Source organism: Pyxicephalus adspersus, chromosome 2 (genome assembly GCF_032062135.1).
Source record: "Pyxicephalus adspersus chromosome 2, UCB_Pads_2.0, whole genome shotgun sequence".
NCBI classification, from domain to species: domain Eukaryota; kingdom Metazoa; phylum Chordata; class Amphibia; order Anura; family Pyxicephalidae; genus Pyxicephalus; species Pyxicephalus adspersus.
Window position 1 is genome coordinate 76,281,305 of NC_092859.1, and position 27,224 is coordinate 76,308,528.

Sequence of the window (27,224 nt, forward strand, 5' to 3'; positions counted from 1 at the left end):
TCTCCAGCCATGGAGACGTTTAAAAAATCAGGCTCAATGTGTTGTGTCATAAACATTCTTAATTATTTCAAATTCTATACATTTTTTGTCTTTTGTTTCCAGCATTGGGCTGTCTTTAAATCCTGTGTATCTTTACCAGCACAGGAGTTGGAACATTACAGGGAGGTTGCACAAGGAGAGCTTGGAGTCTGACTCAGATGGGCTAATGAATTAACTGCAAAGGATAACATAATAAGGTACACTAAGCAGCCTTTATGACTTTAGCACAATTTAGTTGTTTTTAGAAAGCATAAACTTTTTTCACTTTACACTTTACTCACCTCGTTAACTATGCCACATTGTTATGTTATTTAGCAAAATATAATAAAACTTTAAAAAACAGAAAGCAGATACAAATAAAGGCTAGAAGGATAAATGGTAGATTATATATTTAAAGCAGGATGGGACCCACAAATTTATTGCTAATGTTATTTGGACAGATGTATAGACCTGCATGGTGCTGCACTTTCCCTTCTGCTGTAAGATTTAATTCAGATCTCTGCATAGAGAACTGGGAGTCACAAAGACAAATGTCTGCTGTTATTCAGTATGCAGTTTACATGCAATGCTTCCAAGGTGATCTCTACCACTGCACTCTACTGAAGCAGTTTGGGAGCTCAAGCCAATGCCATCTTCAGCACCAACACTGCAAACAGCTCCATTCCAAACATGACCAAATGTTCACATAATCCCCTTGCCAGTAAAGCATGGGCTACTCTAAAACATATTGATGGATATTGTGCAGGTTTCTTTATCTACTGAAAGCACATTGGACATCACTGAGATATGTACAGCTGTTCCCCCAGTTTGTCTAGTGATCATTTCTACAGAATCAATGAAAGACCAGCAGAAATGACTGCTGTTTCTGAATGGGGAGGATGCAATAGGGCACTTCCTGGTTATTCTTCCCACTCCACAGAACTCTGCTAGTATAGAACTTGTACGTTCCATAGTTCTACACACTACAGTTGAGGGCCCGTACATAGCATCAGCAAGCTATATAGTCCGCTTTATTTACAGTCTGTTAAAAAGAGGATTTGTGTTAACCTGTGATGTGTCATGCAGCAACTTCTCACAGATATGAACACAACTATGCTGTCAGCCAAAAGAAAATTGAGTTACAGCTAAAATAGTAAAACTTGTACCGTCAGCATTTTATAGTGAAGGGTCCTCTGTGTGGAGGAAGTGACCCTTTTTTCAGGAATCCAATACACTCTGATTAATACACAGAAAACTGTAAGACATAATTTGTGTTGGTGAACATGTAATGTATTTAGCAAATTCATGTCTGCATACTTCAGGTGATGGAGTGTCTTCAAATAATCCTGCTTGGGATCAATCCCTGCATCAACCTATGTCACTCAATCATTTATGTTGGGTGCAGCTGCCTTGAAACAACAAAACGAAAAAGCAAATCCTATATAGAGAAACAACTACAGAAGTTTTCAGAAAAAAATTTATTCAATTGTTAAAAAAAGACCCTAAGACTTGCATAGAAAATGTATGAATAATATGATTTGCTTTTTTTTTTAAAGTGTAACTTCCTGGAAATGACACTTGAAATGAATCAAAGCACCAGAGTTTGCGATGATGCAATAAATCAAGCATAATGTACACACCGTGTATCACACAAAAAACAGTGCTTACAATGAAATTGAAAGCTTTCCCTGATGACAATTGGAGATTGGTAGAGATAACATTGACTAAAGAAAAACTGTTTTTCCAAAGTAATCAGAAATTATATGAAAAACAAACACAATAACAAAAGAGTGTACTTCATTCCTTTTTCATTCAGAAAGAAATGATATCTGAAAGAATTTACATTAATTGGTACTGAGAATTGCCCCTTGCATAAAAACAACCTATTCAAAGCAATGGCTTTGTAATGTTGGCACAATTGGTGAATACTATAAATTTAAAATCCATGACAAACAGCAAAACATATTTATTGGAACCACTGGAAAGGCCAGGTGCCTCTCTATGGTAACTAAATCATCGGTAAATTCCCACAATTCAGTTATCGCAGAGAGGCTCCTGGTCCACCTATCATATTTTAGTAGAGGTTCTCTTGTTTGATAGCATCATTTTTGTTTCACTTCTGCAGATAAACAAATTATCTGATAACTGGCTGGTTGTGCCAGAAACAACAAACACACAGCTACATATATGCTATGGGGTATACATTCTAAAACTTAATCAGGGTTTCTTTTAACCAAAAGCTGCAATTAGGAATTGATTATTCTCTGTCTATTAGAAAATATTGGGTAGTCTGTTTTCTTTCATCGCTGACATTTTTTCTCTATAGTTTAGGAAAAAAACAGATAAAGTTGGTAGGGCAGTTAAAACTGAAAACTTTAGATTTGAAGAACTAGCCCACTTTTTAAAGACCAAGGCTAGGTACACACATGCAATAATTGTTGTTAGAAAACGAACGATTAACAACCGATTAAGGATTATTCTAAACGATCGTATTGTGCACAATTATGTACATGCTGAAACAATACGATCATTCAGATATAATCCACCAATAATGTACACACGCTAGATACGATTGTTTGAACGATGCAGGAAGTGACATGTACAGGAGAAAGTGTACTGCAGAACAATCCACGATCACCGAATGACCGTACACACACAATGGATAGCAAATGATCGTCGCCCAATCAGATGCGCCAGGATGGTCGTTTGTTTCGAGCGACATTCCTCGTTCATGATGTTGGGCAGTCGTTGTACATTTTTTTTGTTAATGATTATCGGACGATTGGTCGTTAGTCATTCGTTTCAAACGAAAATTATTGCATGTGTGTACATAGCCAAACACATGTCAGTAATCACTTCATCTTTGAATGACAATTATCCAATGTCTAATGATATACCTAGACCAACTGTAGGATCAGTACAGAAAAGGAGAGGGAAGGCAACCAGTAGGATTTTCAGATAAACAATATAACAGATGATGGCTTTCTGGCAGCAAAGATGACAAGATGCATTAGAGGTAGAAGCCATAGAATGGACAATATAGTCTAAAGGTACGTGTTTATGAACACCGCTGTGTGATACTAATATTGCCAGAAGCCTTTTTATTAACCTCTGTGCCCTATACATTGACACATGAATGCATTACACTTGTCTAGGCCCAATCACACAGCATGCTATTGCTGTTATATGGTATATAAGTGTTATATGTGATCAACCTATTTAGCTGTCACCTGACCAAGAATGTGCTGCAGAAAATAGCATTTACTGAAGCTGGAGTGTTGAAAGGTACAGTAAGTGGATTGTGGAAGAATTAAAAAAACAAACAAATGCTGCTATACTATGTGAACTGTAAAACATATTTTTAATTAGAATGCTAGCAGAAGTATCAACTAAACAAACATTTTCTATATTTCTAATTAAAGAACAATTTAGGTCTCTCACAACCTATTTATTCATTGCTTTCCCAGTTGGGAGTACTGAAATCATCTGATCAGAAGAATTATTTGGGGTCTTCCTTAGTTTGAGGGCAATTTTTTTAAAACCAAGTTTCAGCAAATTTGTTTTATTTTCTTGCTTGGATAGAGATTTTATGTTTCATGTTTTTTTTTTTCTGTGACTCTCCCCCTCCCCATTCGGGGGATTTTCCTTTCTGTCCCCATGACACATGGAATATAAATTAGAGAATGGTTGTCACTAAAATGAGACAGTCAGAAATAACAAAATTCTCAGAAGTTTAATACCTTCCAATATTATAAAAAATGTAGTTGTTTTGTGGAAAGTTTACACCAACTTTAACAAGTCCTGATTGAAGTTTGGGGAAATCCCCTTAATTGGGGCATGGACTGCAACAACAACAAAAAAAACACCTTAAATGATGCCTCTCTCAAACATGGAGGCTTAGGCTATGTAGGCTATATGTCAGACTGTCCCTAGTAACAATTTTTAATGATTCTTTCAGTGACAGATAAGCAAACACACAAGACACACAATGTTGTACTTTTCTGCTGATGCTTTCTGCAATGATGTCCAGCCTGATCCAAGTTTTAAAAGTGGAACTTTAATTGTTTTTTTAAATTTATTTATTAGTTAATGGTTTTTTAAACAATTCTATTCTGCAGGAGGAAGATGGGAACACCCGCGATGGAACGAAGACAGAAAAGTGAAATAAAAAAATTGGGATCACGACATTAAGGTTTTTATATTGCAGAAAGGACATTGCCTATCCCTTCTGCAAAAAAAAAAATGCCTGGTCGAATTTTGTAATTATTTATATTTAAAATCTATTATTTCTGCTTTACTATACAAACTACTTCTGTTCTTTTTAGCCCATTTGGAATTCCCACAATCCCCTGTGCATTGCACAGTGCTGTTACAGTAACACTTATTAGGTACCAGGAACTGAAGAACAGAGCTTTAGATAAATTCAGCATCCAAAATCCATACATACAAGATTTTATATAAATCAGGAGCTGTGTGAGACCACTCCTTCCCTTCAGTATATCACCCAGCCGCGCTATAACTTCTACTAATCTTAAAGTGCTGATGACATGGCCAACAATAAATTTGTGCTATCTGGCTTAGGAGTTAAGCTAGTCTGTATATCTGCAGCTGTTCTGACTTCAGAAACAAATATGTCAATAATATAATAGAGACCAAAAGAGCTCTTCCTTTAGAAACCATAGAAAAGGATGCCTATGTAAACAGCGATCACTCATCAAGTCTCCAATGGACATCCAGGTGTTGCAGAAAAGTAAACACAACACATAAACAACATAATGTCCATATTTTTTGTAATACTGTGTCTATTAGATTTTAAGAAAGTGCAGGAAGCTTTATGATATAGGGACTTCGATAAAAATTGTTACCTTGAATCCTTTGTTGTTTGGCAACAATTAAAAAGTTTACCCAGTTATAGCATAAAATACCAACAGAGGCACCATGAACACTAGTTGGTCACAAGCTCCATTGTAGCGAGATTGTCAAGTATCTCCTTTTTTGCAAAGGTCTGAATAATTACTCATTAAAAAAGGGTCAGTCCGCTTTATGTACATTTTTAGGCTATGTACACATGTTGAATTTCTGTCACTGAAAGCAATATTTTGTGATGAATTCCAGTGACAGATGAACCAATGTGCCCTTGTACACAAAGCACCATTCAATTCAATGAAGAGAGGAGGGGGAGGTCGAGCAAGCAGCACCTTGCTGTGCTCTCCTTCACATGAGTGAACAGTGATCGTTCCTGATCCACCATTTATTGATCCACCCGGACGGATCAATGTATGAAGTCGGGCACTGCTGTACACGTCAGATTTTTTTGCGAGACAAGCATAACCATTCATCTTGGGCAGGAATGATTTGATGTATATATGCAGCCTAAATTGGAGTACCCAAGAAACCAAGAAGCAAGGGACTGACCACAGCTAGAATCTACCAGCATAACTTATCCTGCCCACCTGGAAGTTTTGGAGAATTAGCTGCCTTTGCTTGTTTTAGCTCTTCCTGCTGAATTTTCCTCAATTTAAAAACATTTTACTCAGAAGCTTAGGTACAAAGATCTCACTAATCTCAAAGTGATACAAGAAATTCTCGGGTGGTTTAAGTTTCTAGCATCTATCAACTTTCAAACGTCAATTTTGGGTTGAATAACCCTATATACAGTAAATCACCCCTTTCTATAAAAGGCTGCACACATTGGGAAAGGTATAAACTATTTTACAAGACAATATTGCAAAGAAACATTACAGGTAAAAGTCATTACCAAAATTAATGTCTCCGAAAAACAAAAGAATGTTTGGATCAAGTTTCGGATATCTTATACAAAAAAAGACCACAAGATACCTGGACTGGTTATGATCATTAAGGAATGATGATTATGATGATGACGTTATTCACACATGTTTTGGCAGAAAAGCAGTGGTAAATACAGTCAATTTGTCAAAGATATATATAAAACATGTAAAATTATTTAAGAAAAATCAGAATACTGTTTCCATAGGCAATTCACAGCTTACATTATAAATTTTTATAAAGAAAATCGTGCATTGTGTAATGCATGTATATTTGGACAAGTAAACATCTTAAGATAGGAGATAGCTGCAGCACATGTTACCCAGTTCATTTTGTGTTTGGCTTGCGGCTGTCAGATAACAAGAAGTACAGTAGGCTAAGGACAACACAAGGAAAACGGTACAATTAACATTCTGTGTTATTCTGCTCTGCCTACCACCGAGTGGCAATTAAAAAAAAAAAAAAAAAATGTACTTGAGAGCTGTGCTAAGCTGAGCTCTGTACAGGATCCCTGGAGGTTTGCTCTCAGTATGCTTCCTGCTCTACCAGGTAGATTATCAAAAGAGCAAAATGGAACATCATATTTAATACATGTGGTGTCATTGTCACTCCACTAACTGAAGCACGTACAGAATTCCAAGATTGTCAATGGTTACAAAAGTTCGAAAAGAAGAACACGGGTGAATTGTCTTTAGGTTGGTGCCATTTGTGTAGAAGGTCTGTTTGCAGGCTCCAGAGTCCACATCCCACCACTGGTAAATAAATAAAAATTTAATTAACAATGTCAGACATACATTTTTAAGAAATTGTTTTGTTAAGCAGATATTCCACTCTCACAGGGAAATAGATAAGTACGGAATGACAACATTTCACTGGGTTACAGCATGCATTCCTTAGGAGACGAGTTTCTTTTAGTTTTATCATATCAGTATCTAAACTATATAATCATACATAAAGCCTAAAGTGTATGCCCAGCCATTTTTTTTGGATAGTGAAAGAAGGACTGAAACCATTCTACACTTTTACTGGTAACTGTAGCTCAGTAGCAGAGTAGGGGGAGGCTAGAACCTTTTTCACCTTATTGCTGGCTGTCATTAGTGCAGATCTCTGTGCCTTCCTGTATTGGGAAACCATTGTCAGTATGATACAAAATGAACAGCACTCCGCTTTAAATAAAGGCCTGGACAACAGTAAAGCCTGAGAAGTTCTAATCCTTCCTCAGTTTATCTAAAACTAAAAAAGTATTCTGGCTGGGCATACACTTTAAAGCCCATCAAGGCCAAAAATGAAACAAAACAGATTTTAAGGACAAACATGTTGATAAGTAAAATATAAACAGTGTATACAAGCAGTGGGATGTACAGAATACTTGTGTTAAAGGCCATTTGTGCTTTAACACTGCATTCTAGCTTTTTACACTCATCTCTGAATTCAGCCAATGTGAGTGTCTTTCAGATGTTACAATGTAGTAGGAAGTAAGAATAGTAAGAAGAACAATGGATGCCAGACTACATTCACCAGCATCCCTGCAAAACATTTGTCTACATAGTAGGTGGGACTTGTAGTCACGGGAAATACTTGGTGAACAATGGTAAGATCCCAACAAACAAAGACACATGAGCTACAGCCAAGAATAGCTAGACGATGGGTTTTTGGATTTAAAAAGTTCAGTTTCACATCTAATAAACATGACTGCTTTCAATTAATTGGCTTATTCAATGCTGAATGTACTTGGGCTTTAAATCTAAGAACAATATAAATATATTGCTCTTAGATTTAATCTTGGAAAAATAATTTTAATTTTGGAAAATGACAATAGATTTAAAAAAGCAATGAAGAATAAAAATCAAAGTAATTTTCTCCCATGTGTGACTTTATAACTATAATACATGGTTTGGATTGAACCAAAAGGTATAGTACAGACATGCTGGACAAACTAGCATCTGTTGTTGGACATGTAGGGCTCTGTACTTTTTTAAATTGCAGCATGTCAGTCATCGGCACTATGTTGGACATCTCGGAACAACTAAGGACCCCATGCTGTAGAACAGAAGCAATTTGTAGGCACCTTGTAGTACTACTAATACCCTAAGTGCAGACACTTACATACACTTGACTTATCAGCAATCAAAAATGTAAACCCATCATATTCATCACAGATGAGTGGCCACAGTATGAATTACCATAATTTGCTTCTCTGTACTCTGCAACTCAACACTAAGCGCGATACTACTCTATTACACTTTATGACTGAATTCTTTAATACATTTATGTGGTTTTATCGATGATGCTGTCAAAACCCTAGTTTACATAAACTTCTCCCAAAAGGGCCCTGTCAACAGATAATTCTTTTCAAAAACAATCTTCCCATAAGATTAAATGTGAATTCAAAGCCTCCCCGGTGTAAACATCCAAAAGATTTTGGGTGCCACCATCCAGATTAGGAGGTCAGCAATCCCTCTATATACTATACACTCTATAGTATCCACCCTTTACTTTTCCCCAACCACTAGATAAATGGCTAAAGAAGATATGTTTAACTTTGTTTTCTGTAATACAGGCACCCCCAAAAAGACATCATAGAAGATCCTGGACTACCACCAGAGTAGAGCCTCAACAAGACATCTGTAGTGCCCAGCGATTGTGTGATGCATGGGCACTGTAACAGAACTTCAATGGCTTCTAGTGATAGCCCACCCTTTACCTGTGTATGTTCTTTAGTACTGGAGACTGTAGGCTAAGCAAATTATATAAAGTAATTTTGCTTTGCGTTTGCTGCCAATTTGCATCCTTTGTTTTAAGTAAACTACTACCAACTAATACTAACCTCTTGAGTGGTTCATTTCTGTTCGGATTTATATGTCTAAAAGTGGTACATTGTTTTTCACAAAAATTTTACAGTATAATAATAGTATGAGTATAAAAAAGTTGGAAACACAAAATCATGTCAAAATATGAAATGAAATAATTTTTTTAAATTATTTTTTTAAAGGTTTTAAAATTAAAAAAAAAATATTGTACTTATACTATTATATTATACTGTAAAATAAATGTTCATGCAAGACAAAGTACTGCTTTTACACATATAAATCCACTGTATTGCATTCAATACAGGTATTTTGTATTGAATGCAATACAAATGAATTTTGAATTTCCCGGCCCGCCGGCAACATACACACACACTGACATCACCTGGGAACTCCCCGGTGACTCATCGAGTGCAGAAGACGCTGGAGGAAGAAGAGAAAAGACACGAAAGACGACGTGGGACGCCGGCGCATCAGGTAAGACTCGATTGACTATTTTTTCTCACAGGTTTACCCACCCCGAGTGTGACTCGGGGTTACCCCCCAGGGGGGTTAAAATATAGTTTTACCTCTATTTAAATGGCGCTCTTCTTTCTATGTATTCAGTAATGATCCACAAAGCAGTGCATGCTAGGATACCCACCCAATGGATTTTTTTTAACTAAATTCCTAAAATCCTGAGAAATGAATAACTTACTTTGACATAAGCTCCACATGATACTATCAGTTTATTGTCGGGAGAGAAGTGTATATCTTTCACCCATTCATCGTCTTTATTCACGTGACACTGTCTGAGAAGCTCCCCACTGTGTACATTCCAAATCTGTCAGTTTAAAGACAAAGAAGAAAAATATAAATTTATATATTGAGGAGTAACGCCTGAATTGCAAAACAACTATTACCAGGAGAAATGAAACAAATAGGTAGCAAAAAAAGAGAAATCAATTATGATGAGTAATTGTGATTGTAAAGGGTTTAAGAAATAAAAAAAAAACTGATACCGACATTATAAAGGATAAGGGTCTGCAAAGATGGGAAGTGGTAACAATGCTTTCATAGTGATTCCTGGCACCCGATGCTTTGCCAGATGTTCAGCAGCTCCAGCCACTACGGCTGTTCCTAATGAAGGAGAATTTTAACTTTTGGCAGCAGCTGGTTTTAAACTGCTCACTACCTCTTCCATTCATTCCTTAAAAGCAACCAAGCTACATGTAGTGCCTCAACTTCAGGTACAGTTTCCAAGCATGAGAAAGTGTTAATTGTACCCCAACCCCAGTGAATATGTGAACTAGCCCTAAGTATCCATGGGTGTTCTTTTCTAACACGGCTATTCAAGTGAAATTGCCTTAAAACAACAAACATATCCCAGTTTAAATAGCAAAAACATTTATTTTTGAATAGCTATTTAAATGGCAAACAGCATTTGACAAGAAATGCAGCTAAACACAAAGCAAGCTGAATGCAGTCTCTAAACTGCCATGAGCACTGCTCAGTCAAGGGCAATAGGATTTTCATGATCTGTGTTTAAGACATGCATTCAAAATGAAAGAACACAGGAAAATAATGTAGTTGATCACTTGTCAATGTAAAATATTTATTGGGAGGTTAAAATTCCAAAACGAACCTGCTCTATTTATAAAGAAACCCCTTGCTATAGCAAAGCTTGGCTTAAAGCCCAATTGTAGTTTTTTCAAGAATAAAACCGAATCAGGGAGGCTTGGAATAGTAACTGATAATTATCTTACTGTTCATCTTTTTTTGTAAAGTTGCTTTAGCTCAAGCAGAAAACTTCCATGCTAGGCAGGAGGCTGCTGCACTGTGTGAGAGCAGTGGTCTCTATAACAGAACAGTCTGACCTATCCCTGGCCTTGTCAATCAGAAGCGATTTTAAGCCTTGCTGATTGACTGTCAAACCATTTAATCCCTGTGCAGATTTTTGTTCACATGTAGCAAACATAATGGAAAAAGTAAATTGTTTACTGGTTTTCAGGTATTTTTAAACAAAACCCTTTTAGTTTGTATGGAGTGGGAAAGGTTAGAGTATCTGTCAAGTTTTTATTGCTTGGGGGGATTCACCAATCTATATGTATTGGTGACCATTGTTACATAAAAAAGAGGATTAATGAACAATTTTAGAGTTGCCTCTAGAACAAGAAGTAAGGGAAAATCTTCTAGCTCATAGTAACAGACTTGCAGTTCAAAAAGGCAGTACACGTCAGGCTCGTGCCTGGGGTCTTTTTTTTAGCACAAGGTTCCCAGTGAACAAAAACAAAACAACAGCCCAGCTGGCCAACTATCTCTTTGGTAGGTCCATGATATATAGGTGATCTGTGACACACACACACTTTAAGGCTCAATCATACCATAATTTCTCCATTGTCATCACCAGTGGCTAGAAAATCATTATCTGAAGAAAAGTTGGAGCATCGTACACAGCTCTGGTGACCCCTCAGCTCATGCAGGAGAGATGATCCGACAAAACTCCAAATCTGAAACAAAAAGGGATATTTTTTTTAAGTATTTTTAGCACATAAATCATTAGATACAACAGCCCTAATAAATCAATGAATAAGAAGCACCTGCAATTTAGGTTGTCTCATAGTAATCCAGCAAAATCTACCTTAGGTAGGCAGTTACCTAACTGCTTGAGTATTACAGTATCTTAAGATGCATTGCTAAATGGGGCCATCTGATGAAGGAGGCTGATCCAGTACCAGGAAGTAAACACATGTGTATATACAGTGTATTATCAAACTCAACCAACCAACCAGGTTATTTAATCAGATAATGAATATTAGGTTGATAAACTGCTATTGATTGCTGTAATCCACACTGCCTTAACCCAACAGAGATTAGGAAGTAATTGACAGCTGTACCTATATTGTCAAATGTGTCTACAATGTGTCCTTTCAATCCTGTGAAAGTTGTAAAATAAGTCCTATGCAAGTAAACATGCTACTATGAAAAATATGAGTAGTGTAAAAGCTGCAATATTAGGAGAACTATAAACTTTAGGGTTCAATCATCCTAAAACAAAAAAGTTTTTATATTTTATTCCCCTAATCCAATGCTACAATATATGTGCATTAGTGAATACAGAATATTAAAGCAGCTAATGCAGGCAAAAGAAAGCTTGCTGCTAGTCAGTAGACACTAAATCGCCCCCTAGTGGTCATTACACAAACATAGTGTATGGGAAATGATTACTTATTACAGCTGAGCTTGCTCTGGCATCCTTTATTTTTTCTTCCAATCCCCCCAGTATGCATTGCCTAAATAAGTTGTCTAACACACTTAGAGCTAAAAAGACTTTTAACAAAGGGAACAGTCTACCCTTGGCGCAGTAAAACATGTTACAGTCTTAGAGAAGCAAAAACAGAATAATGGCCCCATATTTTAACTTAGTCACAAAATGAACACATGGGGTTTGTGTGCTCTGTACAAATCAAGGTGCAATTGTGTAAAATTATGTGGGAATTTCAGCACAATTTTAAATATACTTTCAAGCGTTCATCCATGGAAGGTAGTGGCCATTCCTTTTAAACATGAACACTGATTTTGCAAAAGCAGCAGGAAGCACATTAATACCATCCAGTATATTATTAAGGAGAGCCATCTCTTCAAGGGTTCTGTGTTGACTTTCCCCTACTACAGTAATATTGCTGGACTACAGTACCTAAAGACCTGAGTACTGTACGGTCGCCCTCTGCAATGCACTACATTGCATGCATCCACCTCACTAATGCCTGAATCTTATTAATAATAATATTGTTGATATAGTAACAATAAAACCTGCGCTAAAATTCTCTAAAACGATACACAACAGCAGCACATCAGGAGAGCGGAGTCAATCCATAAAAGGGTACTAAAATATGGAATATATAAGTACCAGTTGTCTCTACTGTACCTTGGCACTTTTGTCAGCTGAAGTGGATGAAAACTTTGAGTAGTCAGGTGAAACATCACAAGACAAAACAGCCCCAGTGTGACCAAAAAACTCTTCTTCTTTGGTTCCATTAACAAGATCCCATACCTGAAATAAATAATTATAGAAATTCAGAACTGAAAGTACCACATAATATTCCATTTCAGCAAATATAATTGTAACAGTAAACTAAAACTCCAGCTCAAACTAGTTTTAAATATATTAGGTGTGTTAGGTCATAAATTAGATTTAGCCTGAAAAAATCACTCACTTTCCGTTGCCTGTGGACCAGGATTTGAGGAAAATCTACCCAAGATAGAAATAAGATTTGAGAGGGATTCTAAATACTACTGCATGGTAGTATTAGGGTCATTAGAGGAGCAATACCAAAGGCAGGCAATATAAAAAAAAGAAATTTGATGGTTAACCTAGTTAGATTAGCCTGATTGAACAGAACATTCTATATTCTTATTTAAATGTAAACAATCTCATCTAGCTTTCCACTTCTGATCATCTTCCAGGTTCTGATCAGAAATGCACTCACATGTTTAATGATTCTGTTGTGTGTATTGTTCCTTTCATGATACAAAGTATATGTTGAATGTGCAGTTGACCAAGGGAAAAGGCAGTAATGAAACCATGAACCACTCTTGTCTGTTCATTGCAGAGCCATTTGGAAGATGGTGATATCAGCACCTATAGTGGTTTGTTTAGCAGAGCTACAAGCTGCACTTGAGAATTCTGCGATGAAAACGCCATTCAGCAGAAGGCACAGTTAGTTTAAATGCTAGATTTCCATGCTTGGCTGTAGTATACTTTTGAAGTAGAACCCCAGAAAGGTTCAGCCTTTGGATCTTGAGGAGATAAACATAATGATTTAAATACATGACCTGCATGTCTGCTATCTGTAAAATGTGTCTCCCCTGAGCCATTGGTAAAGTCTTTACCCCACCTAATCAGATCATTCATTCAACCCTCTCAGAGTTCCTAGCTCTGTCCTTAGCAAGAATGGGACCTTTTGTGATGGCTGAAGCTGAAAACTAGGTGTGGAGATTTATTAACTAGTTAACTCAGTTAACTAACTGAGAGGTGAAACTGTAATACCACTATATTGTGTATATTGGATAAAACTGTTTCCTTACCCTCACTGTCCCATCAAATGACCAAGACAAGAGTTTGGAATCTGGCAAAATTCTAAAACCTTTAACAGCTTCTTTGTGTCCTTGTAATAAAAAGCTATGGTCAGACATCCAGTCCCAAACCTAAAAAAACAATAAAAAGGTAACAGTACATTTGCAGAAATTGCAGCACGGAATGACAGTTTCTCATGAGGATTTCTTCCCCAGCATCTGATGAACTTTTCTCATCTCCAAAAAACTGATTCATACTCCATATAGCCAAATGTTTGTGGACATCCACCCATCACACACAAATGAGTTTCCAGACTTCCAGCAGAACTGGGGTTAGGGCTCTATGAAGGCCACTTGAGTTCCTGTTCTCTAAATCAATAAACCATTTCTTTCTGGACCTGACTTTCTGGGGCTGTGCATACAGGTCATGCTGGAATAGGTTTGGATTTTTCCTAAGCTGCAGCCACAAGGCTGAAAGGACAAACTTGTCTAAAATGTCTTTTTACGCTGCAGCTCTCTGGCAACACCTAAACCCAAAAATGCAGAGGAGTAAGCATATATGTTTGGCCATACAATGTATGAACAGCTGCAAAACAGGAATGCTGTGGAAACAAAAGCGGACCACATACTCTAAATAACAAAGAACAAAAAAAGATAGGGGAGCAGTTTCCCACTACTTTATTACTTTTTTCATTCATTTACCAATTCTAAAAATGACAGCAAATATCTGAATAATTACTATAGGAAATGCGACAACTTTCAGGATTTTAAAGTACCAAGCACTACTGACAAAGACAGAAAAGAACTCACCCTAATAGAAGAATCATCTGAGCTTGAAATAAGTCTTTTTCCATCTGATGTAAACTGACAGTGCTGTACAGTTCCTCTGTGACCTTGAAGATGCTTACAGAATTTGCCAGTTGCTAAATCAAAAACCTATTAAAATAATTACATGAAATCTTGTATATACACTTATCTTGTAAATATCTGAAATCTTGTAATATATATTATATATATAATCTTTATATATATATATTCTAAAGTAATGACAATAAACAATTAAAAAATATATTTTTATCTAGTGAATCATTGTCAGGATATTGGAAAAAAACACATAATTTTGTTTTCCTATTCTGCTCCCTGTATTCCGATCTTCTAACAAGTTAAGGTGATGCCCCCATATACATTAACTCTTGGACCATAAACTACAGTATTATTGCAAACATGGATCTTAATGTACCTGGAAAAGGACAGAAATAATGAATGCCTTGAACAGCTGGGGGTAATTATGGCATATTACCCCTAAAAGAAGAGCTGATCTTTACAGTATGGTGAGGACTGAAGAGATTAAAAACAGTGAACCTAAATTCTGTTGGGCACTGAACAGGTATCACAGCAAATCTGAATTATAGAAAAGGTAACTCAAGGTCAAGGGATATGCGCCCTCTGGTCATTTTCAGGGAGATAGCTGCCTGTCAATTTTCACCCTTGGATATTATTTTTAACCGATTTCAACACTGTAAACAGCTGGCTGGATGCTTAAGGAATGTATTCTGAATGCTGCATGAACTGTGCAGGATATGTTTCTTGAACGTACCACAAGCACTTTGCGGATATGGCAGTGCTCAAGGCAGACATCAATGATATCTGCAGGGTAGAAGCAGCAGGCAAATGGAGGTAAATGCTCTTGTTGTACAGTGTGTAGTAGGTAATAAATCCTTAAAAAAATGCTTTTAAAAATGGCAATGTGTACAGTTAAATAACCCAAACAGAAAAACAGTAGCAAGGTACAAGGTTTTAAAACTGGTATTAGGTTGCTATGGGTTACTGCACTGGTATTAAATAAATGAAGTACAGTTTTAGCAGAATTTAAATACAAAGTGAGAAAAGATTCTTGTAGTCTACTAATAGTTTTTATCATGATTCTGTTGCTAGCAAAATAATTTCACATAATGAATTTGTTAATCAGCTCTATGAAGTGCACTTATCTATACAATTATGATTCTAAAGAACTGTAAAAGCATTCAGACAAGTCATCTCGGGTACAGAAGTTAATGAAGTCAAATAGAATTAGGAAAAAAATTTGTTGTAAAGAGCTTTCATCAGAATATAAACGTCATATTCACAATCATTTGCCTTGTTTTTACGTTTCCTCGAAATAGCTTTGCACCTATTTCGCTAGCATTATCCTTTAAATACACATTCTATTATTCAAGCAGAAAGAACAAATTGGTTATTGAAAATGGAAGATTATGGCAGGAGAAATGCCCCCATGCCGAGTTATAAAACCTGGGCTTTAAAAGGGAATTAAAAACTGCTGCAAGAAAAAGACCGTTTATTTTCAAAGCGGGTGGCTATTGTCCTGCTTTGAGTTTCCATTCCACTGACATTATTTAAATTTTACCAGATGTTTCAGAATAAAATGAAGCTGTGTGACGCTCTGACACCTGCGTGGAGGAGAGAATTTATTCCGCTAGAATTGATTTTGTACAGTTCTGTAAAGGCTTTGTCTTCTAATTGGGATGAACTTAGAACACAGTGGCAGTCTGGTGGCAGCAGACCTTTTCAGCAGCACGCTTCTGAAGTGGTGTCACAGATAAAGCTGCTCACTGTATTTATAGCCTAATAACTGCCAGCTTTCAGCACATATGACTTTGTTAGGGTCAGCTAACAACACGCCTAGGTGTAGCTCTAATAAACACCATTCAGCAGCAGTAGAAAGTTTTATATTCCTCATTTGCCTTTTAATGTGTAAATTACTACAAAAAGGGGCCTTGACAGGCTGAATACACCCTTTAACTTGTAAGTCTATCTCACAATAAGCAATGGGATAATACTAGGAGGGAATGGGGAGTCTAGAGGTATCCTTGTAAATTTAATACATATTGCCAAAAAGAACTGGTCAAGATTGACTAATTGTTTGAATGACTTGATAAAGCCCACTGCTGCATAAAAAATCTTGGGATGGTAGGATTCAAGACTTCTCAGTGTGCAATGCTCGATATTATTGGTGTGCAAGGGTCTTTTGCTATGCAGACATGTAAAGAAAATAAACATGTGATATTGTGTACCAGTATCTTGGCAGAGGAATCCCTTTTATGCAGACAAGGTGAATGTAAGCTGTCCCTAGATTTCACTGACATTTTCTGTACATTTCACTTAACTCTCCAGATTGCTAGGACTTTCTGAATGCTTATAATTATTTTTATGTAAATAATGTAGTATTGTTTTGGACAAGAACACCCACAAGTGGTCTTTTTTCAGCGCTCAAATGGAAGTAGTTCTCAAAAGCTTTTGGCACTAAAAATAAAAAAATATTCAGTTCCATCAAGGCTCTCATTCATTAAAGTGAGAGCAGATATTCATATCCATTCTTAGTTATTGTTCTTTTATATGCTCACCGCAGTCTATCCTATTCATATAAATAAGCTGCAGTATGTAGTTACAGAAACCTATGGCGTTCTCTCTAGTCATCTCTCCTCCTAATTTTTTTTTTTCTTTTTAACAGAACTTTTCTTTAGTTTTGTTGCGATCAGCCGGCACCAGAATCAATGATGGTACATCAGATGCATATTTCTAAAGCAAATCAGTTTTATATCATCTTATTCGGGATACTACTGCTCCTTACTGTTCAAGTAGAAACCCTAAGTAAATGACATTTTGTTTGCCTTGTAAACAACTTTCTTTGTTTAAAAGAAAATACTGCTTAGCCCCTTTTTCATTCTAATTTTGCAATCTATACCTAGGTAAACTGTAATAAAGGAAAGTATTGTAACGTGTGTAACCAGTAGTGATGGTTGAATCATTCCAAAAGTTTTTTGACCTATTCTGACCTCATATACCAATACAGAATCTGACCAATCCGAGCTCAAATTCCAAGTTCAAATATAGGGCTGTGTCTGATGTCAGGACTGACTTCATTACAACCCTCTATATTATGGTAATAAATAGTCTCAAATATATTATTGTCACAATTATACACGGTTATATTATGTTACTAATAGTTTAATAATATAAATGTGACACAATTTATTTTACAATTATAATGTATTATTATAAGACCAGATATGCCACCTAACCAAGGTTCCAGAAAACCTTTTACAGTGAGTTTTCCACCAAAAATAATAATTTTAAAAATTTTTTTCTGATGTGACTAGCTTTGATTTAGATTTTCTGTTCTGCTTTTCTGGTACCCATCAAAAGATGTAAAAATAGGTCAAATTGTAAGTAAAAATTCAACCGGGAATAATAATGTTATTGTGTTACTGTTATACAAATCTTGTTTCTATGTACGTAGACAAAACTAAATATTAATTAGTTATTCATGGTTTGCTTCCTGTCTTACAATGCAAGTCACCTAGGTCCATTAAAAAAAAGAGAGAAAAATATATATCATGTGTCCCTGACTATCATGGGGACACCTTTTTACAGCCCATTTTGAGTTTTTTTTCACTGAAAACAACTCCCTATATGGCTGACATTACATCTCAAATTTGGGCAGCCATATACAGATGTATGTTTACAAATCTCTGTACTGAACAGAACAATACAATTATGCACACGCCTTGGTCACAGCCACTAGATCTTCTATTCTTTTGTTTTACAAGCAATTGGAGCCTCCCTCGGATAATTTCTGTAAGACATGGTTTAGTTGGAAAAAAAATATTGGACTTACCAGAATCTAGACACCACCTAGACCAGGTCTGAGGTACCTTTGTTATCATATATATAGATTTTAGCTGGTGGTGGAGCCATTAGACCCTCCACTCTTTGTAATTAGGTCTCTGTTCCCCCCTCCTCCCTTGTTTTCTTCTCTCTTTCCTACACTTTTGTTTCCCACTTTAAAGATGGTATGACTGGGGTTTTTCCCACTTGTGTTTTAAACACCAAATATGAACAGTAGGGATGAGCAAACAAGATTTTAAAATTCGATCTCGGGGTGAATCGGGCCGTTCTCGCTTACCCAACATGTAAGCGAGAACGGCCTGTGTAAATTCGGCCATCGGGATCTAATTTTTTGGGACCTGCAAGAGAAATCAGGGGAGTGGAGCTGACAGCTCTGCTCCCCTGCTTGCTCTTGCAGCCCTGTAGTATGTGTTCTTGGATAGAGATTCTCTATCCAAGAACACAGGAGTACCGCGGCTGTGCTCATCATGAATGAATGGATGCAGCCATGGGAATCATCTTATGATGATTCCCATGGCTGCGTTTATTGATGAGCACAGCCGCGATACTCATACTGACAGGAGGAGTACCGCGGCTGCATTCATGAATGCAGACGTGGGAATCCTCCTGTGTGCGATCCCCGGGCACTAGAGGTTAAATGAGGACAAGGCCTCATTTACCTCTAGTGCCTGGGGATTACACACTGACAGGTGAAGTACTGCTGCATTCATGATTGCAGCCGTGGGAATCCTTCTGTAATGATTTCCTCGATCTTCCGATGATTCAACGAAATTTTGCGGACCCATCGGAAGTTTGAGGAAATTTTCGTGAAAATGTCAAGAGGCATTCCCGCGCATCCCTAATGATCAGACTATCAGTCCTGTTATCCTTGCTTGGGAATCATAGAACCCTGAGAAGGAAGTTTATATTAGTCAAGTTTATCTTGAGCAATTATTGGCCATTAATTTATCTTTAGCAATTGTTGGTTAGGAGACTGTGCTTTGTATGGCAAAGTATGGCCTACGGCTATAATTTAATTGCATATTTTATTACATAATATTATATGTTTTGTACTCCAACATGCATTTTTTTTGCCTTTTCTTTAAATAATAAAGAGTACAGACAAGCAAGCTTATCACTTTATGGAGAAACAAAAAACCCAGCATAAGCAAAAACAAAGGTGCCCACTATATTTTCCCTTTATTATTACTGTAATTCACACCATTAAAGTCATATTCCATCTTTTAAAATCTGCTACTTTTATGAAAATGCCACCTGGTAATCCTGCCATTAAGGTCCTGGCACAGACACTACCTGTTGACAATGCGCTCCTTCTTTGCTAACGCTTATCCCACATTGTAACACTTTTACATACTGTCCCAATGGGGACCACAAGTGTCTCTACACAGGCATGTTCTACTGTCCTCTTTACCAGAAAACTCACCGAGACCTGATATGAAGAAGTAAGTGAAGTGAATGAATTTAGACTGAGTGGCTGCAAGAGATCAGCAGTGCGGAAGTGCAAAAAAGATACACTGAAAACAGTATTTTATTAAAAAAAAAAGTGGCATACAATGTATTAGAAGTGAATTTATATCTACTTTTTGAATTAATGTTTTGGTTGCTGTAGGTGAGTGCTCTATGCAAAATGTGCCTTATCTAACTTAATAAAGTGAACAAACCAATTGGATGGACTACTTTATAACAAACATACCTGGACAGAACCATCATCACAACCTACAGCCGCCAGATGCCTATCACAACTCAAACAGCAGCAAGTTATAGGAGATCGCTGGCTATCACTCCGACAAACCACGTCGCCAGTCTTTCCTTTAATTAGCTGGAAGAAAAGATTGTCAGCTAGGACTGAAATGGACACAGACTCTAAAAACTTAAAAATCATATATATAATGGGCACAAACTCTATATAAAATCTATATAAATAAAAAATATATATACATTTTTTTAGTTTCAAATAATATATGGAATGGTTAGGGTCAGGATTTTGTTTATATATTTTATTTATATCTGTATCATGGAGACACAATGGGAAAGGGATGGAAAAATTCTGGATTACCTATGACAGTGACAATAGTCACCAGACCAAATGGAATGTGTGAATCTTCCCTGCAGCTACACAAACAGCAAAAAAACCTGTCAGTGTTTCCAATTCATACTTGTTTTGTGCAAAATAATAATTTTGGATGTAGTTTGAGAGTAGATGATCTATATTATTCAGGTTTAAAAACTGCAAATATTCACAAGATTTTTAAAATGTAAAAATACATTTTGCAAGCACATATATAAATATAGGTTGTATGATATAGCTACAGTGGAAAATTATCCTCCCACCCATAATCTTTTCATACACCTCTCACTTATCAAGATGATTTAACAATATGATTGTCTGTTTTCAGCTTTCCAACTTCCATGAATAAAATTTGTTGTAATAATTGAGCCTTTACGAGGACATTATACCCATTGAGATTCTGTGCTACAAAGACAAATAAGAAATAAAAAAAAAACTTGCATTAGGGCTACCCCTGCACTGCAAAGGTATATTGCTCATTTAGGTTTAGGATAAACATAAGGACTTATCCCTTCCTTCATCAGCATCTTCGCTTGCAAGGTAAGGTACAATGTAGGACTATAAGTAAATGTGTAAAGTTGTGTGCATCTTGTGGGCAAAAACATACAGTGCATATCTGCATTAAATGCACATTTCATAATATTGTATCCCTTTAAAGAACCTGAAGTTACAGAGAAATATCATTTGACCTGCCAGAAATGTCCTTAGCCCCTAAGTCATGTTGTGGACTAAACAGTGTCACACGTTGACAGTTTTCTTTTTTTTTTTTTTTTTTTTGGGACACTACTCAAACCAAATCCTTTCCTTTTCCCCACAACACAGAGGCTAATCTTTCTTTACATTCAATAGTTCAAAGAATGCAACTATAAGAGCTGATTTGATTAATTGTGGGGGCATTTATTAGAAAAATTAGCAGTCACAAAGCAGACAGCCTTTAGGTAAGCAATGCCTTTGCAGATTAAAGACCTGGAAGCCAATGCAACAAGTTCTTCCACAGAAGTATCAATAAAGATCAGCAGCTAAGGAAGGATTTATTTTACTTAGGCTAACACCTTGTTATTCTTATGTTCTGTTTAGAATTGCCTTGATTTTTGTTGGACTACAAGAACGTCCGACACATGAAATGTGCATAGGGCAAAGGATATAGTATATATATTTTTGTACTTTACCCATTCACCGAAAAGGACTAAACTGCATATAATTACTTCTTGCATGTGCAATGGGAAATAAGCTAGCTGATACAAATTCTTAATTGTATTCTTTATAACTGCATGTAAAAATGAGCTAATGTGAAACCATATATATTAAATGTTAAAAAGAAAATACTCACCAGTAAGCAATCTTCTTTGTCAGATGCCAGAACAGCCACTTCATCTCCAGTGAATGCCACATCAAAATTACAAAATTCATGCTTTAGGATGGTGCCTGAGGGCTTGCACACTTTACTTGTCTCCCAAAGCTATTTTTATTAAGGTGCAAATATAAAATAATTAATAATGGATGCTTATTTTAAACATATAGCCTTATTACATGATGTATTTTGTGTAGTCTACACCTAGGGGTATAAGACAAACATTTAACAAGAAGTCTACACAATGGACAGAAAAATCATTTTCTTTTCTAATAAATATAAAAGAAAACATCACTGCAAGCAAATAATTTTCAGCGTTTTAAGCAAATCATATAAAAAGTTCTTAGTAGGCCTTAAAATTAGGTAAATTAGACCACTAAAAGTGGTTCTATTATCTACTGAGTCATGGGTGTACTTAGTTTTTCCCAAATAGCTTCACAATATTGGCTTTATTTTTGTTAAACAATTAAACTGTGGAATTTATTGTTTTATACCTGAGGTTAGATTCATATGATTTAGAACCTGCTAAAGAACAGATGATTTCTTGTTGTGATTTGTCAAGAGTGATTAAGAACAACTTTTAGCTTCAGAGGCTACAAACACGACTCTTTTCCTTATTTGACAGCAATTGCCCAGCTGCTATGGTGGTCACAGAGGAGAATAAAGGAGAGTGGGGCATACTGTTCTATACCCAGAATTGCCTGTGTTTTTTCTTTAATCCTGGCAGCTGACTGGTACACTGGAGAGCGAATGAAAGGTGGATGGGGTTTGGGCAATAAATCAAATTTGTTGCTTTGCTTATGCAGTGCAATAAAGATCAACAACATTGTTAATGCAGCCACAGAGACTCCATGTGCCAATTAGTTGTAGGGACAGCATAGGTTTGCAGCATTGTCTCAGACCCACAGCAGAATAGGGTTCATTTTCCTTACAGAAGTAGCCAATGAGGAGGGTGGTAACTAGATCTAACTTGGCTGTGGCACAATACAGCCCTCTAGCCAATAGTAAAAGCAAAACGGTTAGCCATTTTTTGACTTACTTTAAAACAAACACAACAGTTTATCAAGTAAACCAGATCTTTGAACATTAAATGGGACCTGAACTTTTAATTAGCGAGTTAAATTTTAGACTCTAGATTTCACAGGAAAGTGGAATAAATTAAAATACAACTGCTTCATGAAGTTGCTAATCCTGTATATTATCTTAAAGTTTAGAGCAGGGGTCAGCAAACTTTTTTGGTTACTAGGCCATTTTAAGAGGTCAAGAAGGCACACTAGGCCGGACTTTCTCTAGAGTCCCGTGCTGATGGCTCCACCCCCCACCAGGAACACCCCTGAAGGAAAATTCCTCTCTTCCGCAATGCATACAGAGGAGAGGGAATGTTCACTTACCCCGGAGGCGGAAGTGTTAACGCCGGCCATGGTAAATAGAGAAGGGAGGCATAACGAGGAGGCTCAAGAGCAACGGGTTGCTGTCCCTTGCCAGCTGGGATTAGGCCAAATCGACCAGGGGGACGTTAGGCCGGAACAGACTACTGGCTAGGCCGTATCTGGTCTAAAGGCCGGAGTTTGCCTACCCCTGGTTTAGAGAATGAGACTTCGTTCATAGTATGAGAACAACAATAAAATGCAAAACTACCCATAAAACTTACTTGTTTTCACTTGTCAAAAAATACACAGTATGATTTATTTCTATAATTGACATCTTCTAGCGCCAAGACCAATATTTACCTTCACAGTCTGGTCATCTGAACAGGTCAAGAATGAAGACCCTTCACTGGAAAATTTGACACAATGGACCCAACTTAAATGTGCATTAAATTCAGCTATTTTTGTGCTGGAGTCTATATTCCACATCTGAAAAAAATGCAATATATTATTTTTCAAAATGAAATACTACACAAAACACACAACAAACAAATATTTTAGTAAATGACATTTAGGAGTAGGATAAATGTTTTGAGAATTTGCCTTGTTCAGTTTTGGGTTTTATTCGGGTTTTAAATGTTTTTATCTTTTTTAAATTACATTACAGAATTTAACACATCCTCTGCTATGTTACTGAAGCCCTTTCGCAGGGATTCATTACCAAATCCTACTTAACATACTGTTGGTGCTGACTTTTTTTTAGATTTACAAAATTACTTTGATAATCTTTGCAGTGTGTGATAAGAATTTAGAAATCTTTGTTTTGTTTTACAGTCTGTATAGTTATATGCAAATAGATGGCTTTCCTTCCTACTTTGCATTGGTTGGTTTACTACTTCCTCCTACGCAATTTATGAGATGGTCAGATCATGAAAAATAACATTGTGCATGTCTAATAATATATTGACAGCTGTAAAGCAGTTGTATAAGGCTGGGCAAAATACAGAGATCTATCTAATTTATCTAAAAATCTCCATATTTAATACAGTAAATGTGGAAAAATTTGAATATTTAAAAATGTGAAAATTTACATTTAAGTTATTTTAAAGGTGAGTATTGCAACAGTAAGTTAAAATACAGTATGTGCAGTATCAAAATGCATAATGCTCTCCTGCTAATACTGATAACACATTGTCCATATAGCAACACAATGAACTGCAATATTTACCATAGTTAGTAAAAATTTAATTTGCAGATCTGATACAAAATATGACTGTGCCTGCCAAGTTTAAAAGTATAGTTAGGCTTTTAGAGTTTGGAACACCTTTCCTGTGGTGGGAATGGGCCCCATCTGCTGCAGGCCCTCAGAATTATGATGCTTTAGCTGAAAACATATTTCTCCGTAATTTAATTATTGTTCTAACTTTACACTATTATCACTTTACCTGAACAGTATAGTGTGACAGTGCCATTGCTACAAGCTGATTGGATGTGCAGAAATCACAGTACAATATAATGCTCTGGCGGCATGCCTCGAGTTGAGAAACAAGGTCACTGCTTTCAACATCAAATATCTGTAGTAGGTGAAACTGCTGTTAGTTGTAGAACTAAACCATCAAGTGTAAATGACAAAAATGATTTACAGAAAGATAGAATATCCAAAAAACACACTTTACAAATAGACTGCACACAGAATAAAAAATAAAAATCACACTTGCATATAGGTAATTCCGTGCAGTCACCATAACTCTGGAGCAATCGTCGGCCCAAGAACAGCATCTGAGCAGAAACTGTGACGCATCGTTGCTTTGGAAAGACTGTGCTACATCAATAGATTTATACTCATTAGCAGATTTTACTTCCCAGATCTGATAAAAAAAAACAAATAAATTATTATTCTTTATGCCAACAACTGCTAGAGAGAATGAAAAAAGCTTAGTTAAAACGCTATTCAAACTAACTAATGGTTTAAACAAGGGTTTCACATTGGTAAAAGACTGAAATATTTATTTGGTCAACAATCTTAATAAATAATTGGTAAACAACTTTTCTGTAGTACTGTATCAATGCAGAACATGCTACGTGTGTCACTGGATCTGCCTTTTTTAACAATGGGACTTAAAAACAGTAACCCATATCTCTATGATCACTATTTTTTCTGCCCCTATACTCAAAGTTCGCCCTCAATTGTATTATAATGTTTTTACCTAACAGTACTTTTATTATTCATTCCCACTCTAGAACTAGAAGTACAGTACTTTACAATCTGCTACAATGGGGAACAGGGATGTGTTAACAATCACTTAACCAGTAAAACGATTAAAACAACATGTAAGAGGTTGACATTTAAAACTATTCTTTAAACAGCTTTCTTTGCACTTTAAGAAAGAAGAATAATTTGAAAAAGACTTAGAAAACTTTTTTTTTATCTATGATTTCACACACAAGTCACATGACCATTAGCTATCTCCTGGTATCTCAGGTTTACTATCAGCTTTGAGGAGTCACTGGCAAGATCAACAGGTTTGATTGAACAAATACATAAAAAAAATTTTGTGAAGGGGAAGACTGCTGAAACTTTAAGCAAATCTCCTTTTTAGATGATACTTTATTTATAGGAAGGCCGTTTAAAAAAAACTTAGAAGTCTGTAGAATGTCTTAACAGAAGACCAGATGGCACCTTCAAAAAACTGGAGCACAGTTTAAAGATATTCTGATGAAACTATTTTTTGACGCAAGCTGTCCAACACAAAAAATAGTTTGCCCTGAACTAACAACAATCACTCAAGGGACAGGTATCTGAAGCCATAAATGTAAAACTGCAATACATTCTAACTATTTAGTTAAGGCCAGATCAACTGTGGCCACAAAGAATTTTTTTTTAAGATTTATGAACAGTCTGCCATGGTCTGACAAAGAAGCCTCAACACCGAAACAGAATGAAGGGCAGGACCCACAATTAAGAGCATGTCCAAGCAAGGACTCTCACTGTTTATATGTTACTTCCCCTGGCAGTTAAAAGACAAAAAGTGTCAGAAAGTAGGCAACAGCTTCTTGGACTGATTGAAATCTCTAAAGGAGCATGTAATTTACTGGGTGCTGATTTTAGGAGTTTTGAACAAACCAAAACTAGAAACAGAACTGGTGGATGGATTAGACTACTTCAAAAAGAGCTGCTTTGAAGTTGTGGCATTTGACTATACCTCATCAGTGACTAGTTAGAACATTGGAGATCTGCTTGGTAGCTAGTGAAAAAAAGCAAATATAGGCAATCAACATTTTCAAAAGATCAGCAATGGCAGCCCCCATATTTCTATCTAGGCAGCATTACCCTATAAATGTCAAATACATGTTGCATTATGAATATTTGACTTACCAGTAAGATACCATCCATGGAACAGCTGGCCAAATACTTATCATCAGGTGAATATCTGCAATGGTTCACACAATCTGAATGACCAAAAAGGGTGTTCAAGCAATACTTCTTCTCAATGTCCCACAGCTTCATATCCAAAAAAAAATGTTACAGTAAACCCTCATAGACTTACCAAGGAGCATGTAAAACTTTTTAACACAGGGATTAGGCAACCAGAATGAATGTACAGTACATAACATGAGTAGTACACACACCCTTGGACATATAAATGCACTTTTCTTTGAAAATGATCTCTCTTGGTCAGTTATATGAATTGCAAAGAATTTAGCAAATAAAATTGCAGATTCCTATCTGCTGCTGTTTTAGTTTAGACAGATATATTAATGTGTGGGTGAGTCAGTCTACCTAAACCCCATAGTCATTCCCAGTATTTATTATGAAAATACACAAATTAAAGCAGTATGTCAATCACATGATTAGGAAAATATAATTTTTAGGGGATTTCAATATATACAAAAAATATACAGAATTCCCATTTTGCTGCCATTGATAACTTGGCTAAAAGGAAACAAGCTTTGATCTTTTTATTGCCACAAATTATTACATATTTTATATTGTTGCTTAATTGAAAGAAACATACAAAATGGGCATTCACTTGTATGTTTTCTGTGTCAAAACAGGTTCACAATAAATGCTGACAAGTCTCTTT

General features: G+C 36.3%; 1 protein-coding gene across 1 annotated transcript in view; it reads right to left on the reverse strand.

Annotated features, from left to right (window-relative positions):
• Nucleotides 1–1,481: 1,481 nt before the first annotated feature.
• APAF1 (apoptotic peptidase activating factor 1) overlaps nt 1,482–27,224 on the reverse strand; it is a 53,348-nt gene continuing 27,605 nt past the window's right edge. The window contains exons 14-25 of the mRNA XM_072399004.1: nt 26,516–26,641; nt 24,858–25,007; nt 24,585–24,713; nt 23,503–23,628; nt 21,752–21,880; nt 20,047–20,172; nt 14,478–14,603; nt 13,680–13,799; nt 12,520–12,645; nt 10,976–11,101; nt 9,310–9,435; nt 1,482–6,557 (exon numbers count right to left, since the gene is read on the reverse strand). Of these exons, the coding sequence (XP_072255105.1) occupies nt 6,411–6,557; nt 9,310–9,435; nt 10,976–11,101; nt 12,520–12,645; nt 13,680–13,799; nt 14,478–14,603; nt 20,047–20,172; nt 21,752–21,880; nt 23,503–23,628; nt 24,585–24,713; nt 24,858–25,007; nt 26,516–26,641 (1,557 nt within the window). The 3' untranslated portion in view covers nt 1,482–6,410. The remainder of the gene's footprint in view (nt 6,558–9,309; nt 9,436–10,975; nt 11,102–12,519; nt 12,646–13,679; nt 13,800–14,477; nt 14,604–20,046; nt 20,173–21,751; nt 21,881–23,502; nt 23,629–24,584; nt 24,714–24,857; nt 25,008–26,515; nt 26,642–27,224) is intronic.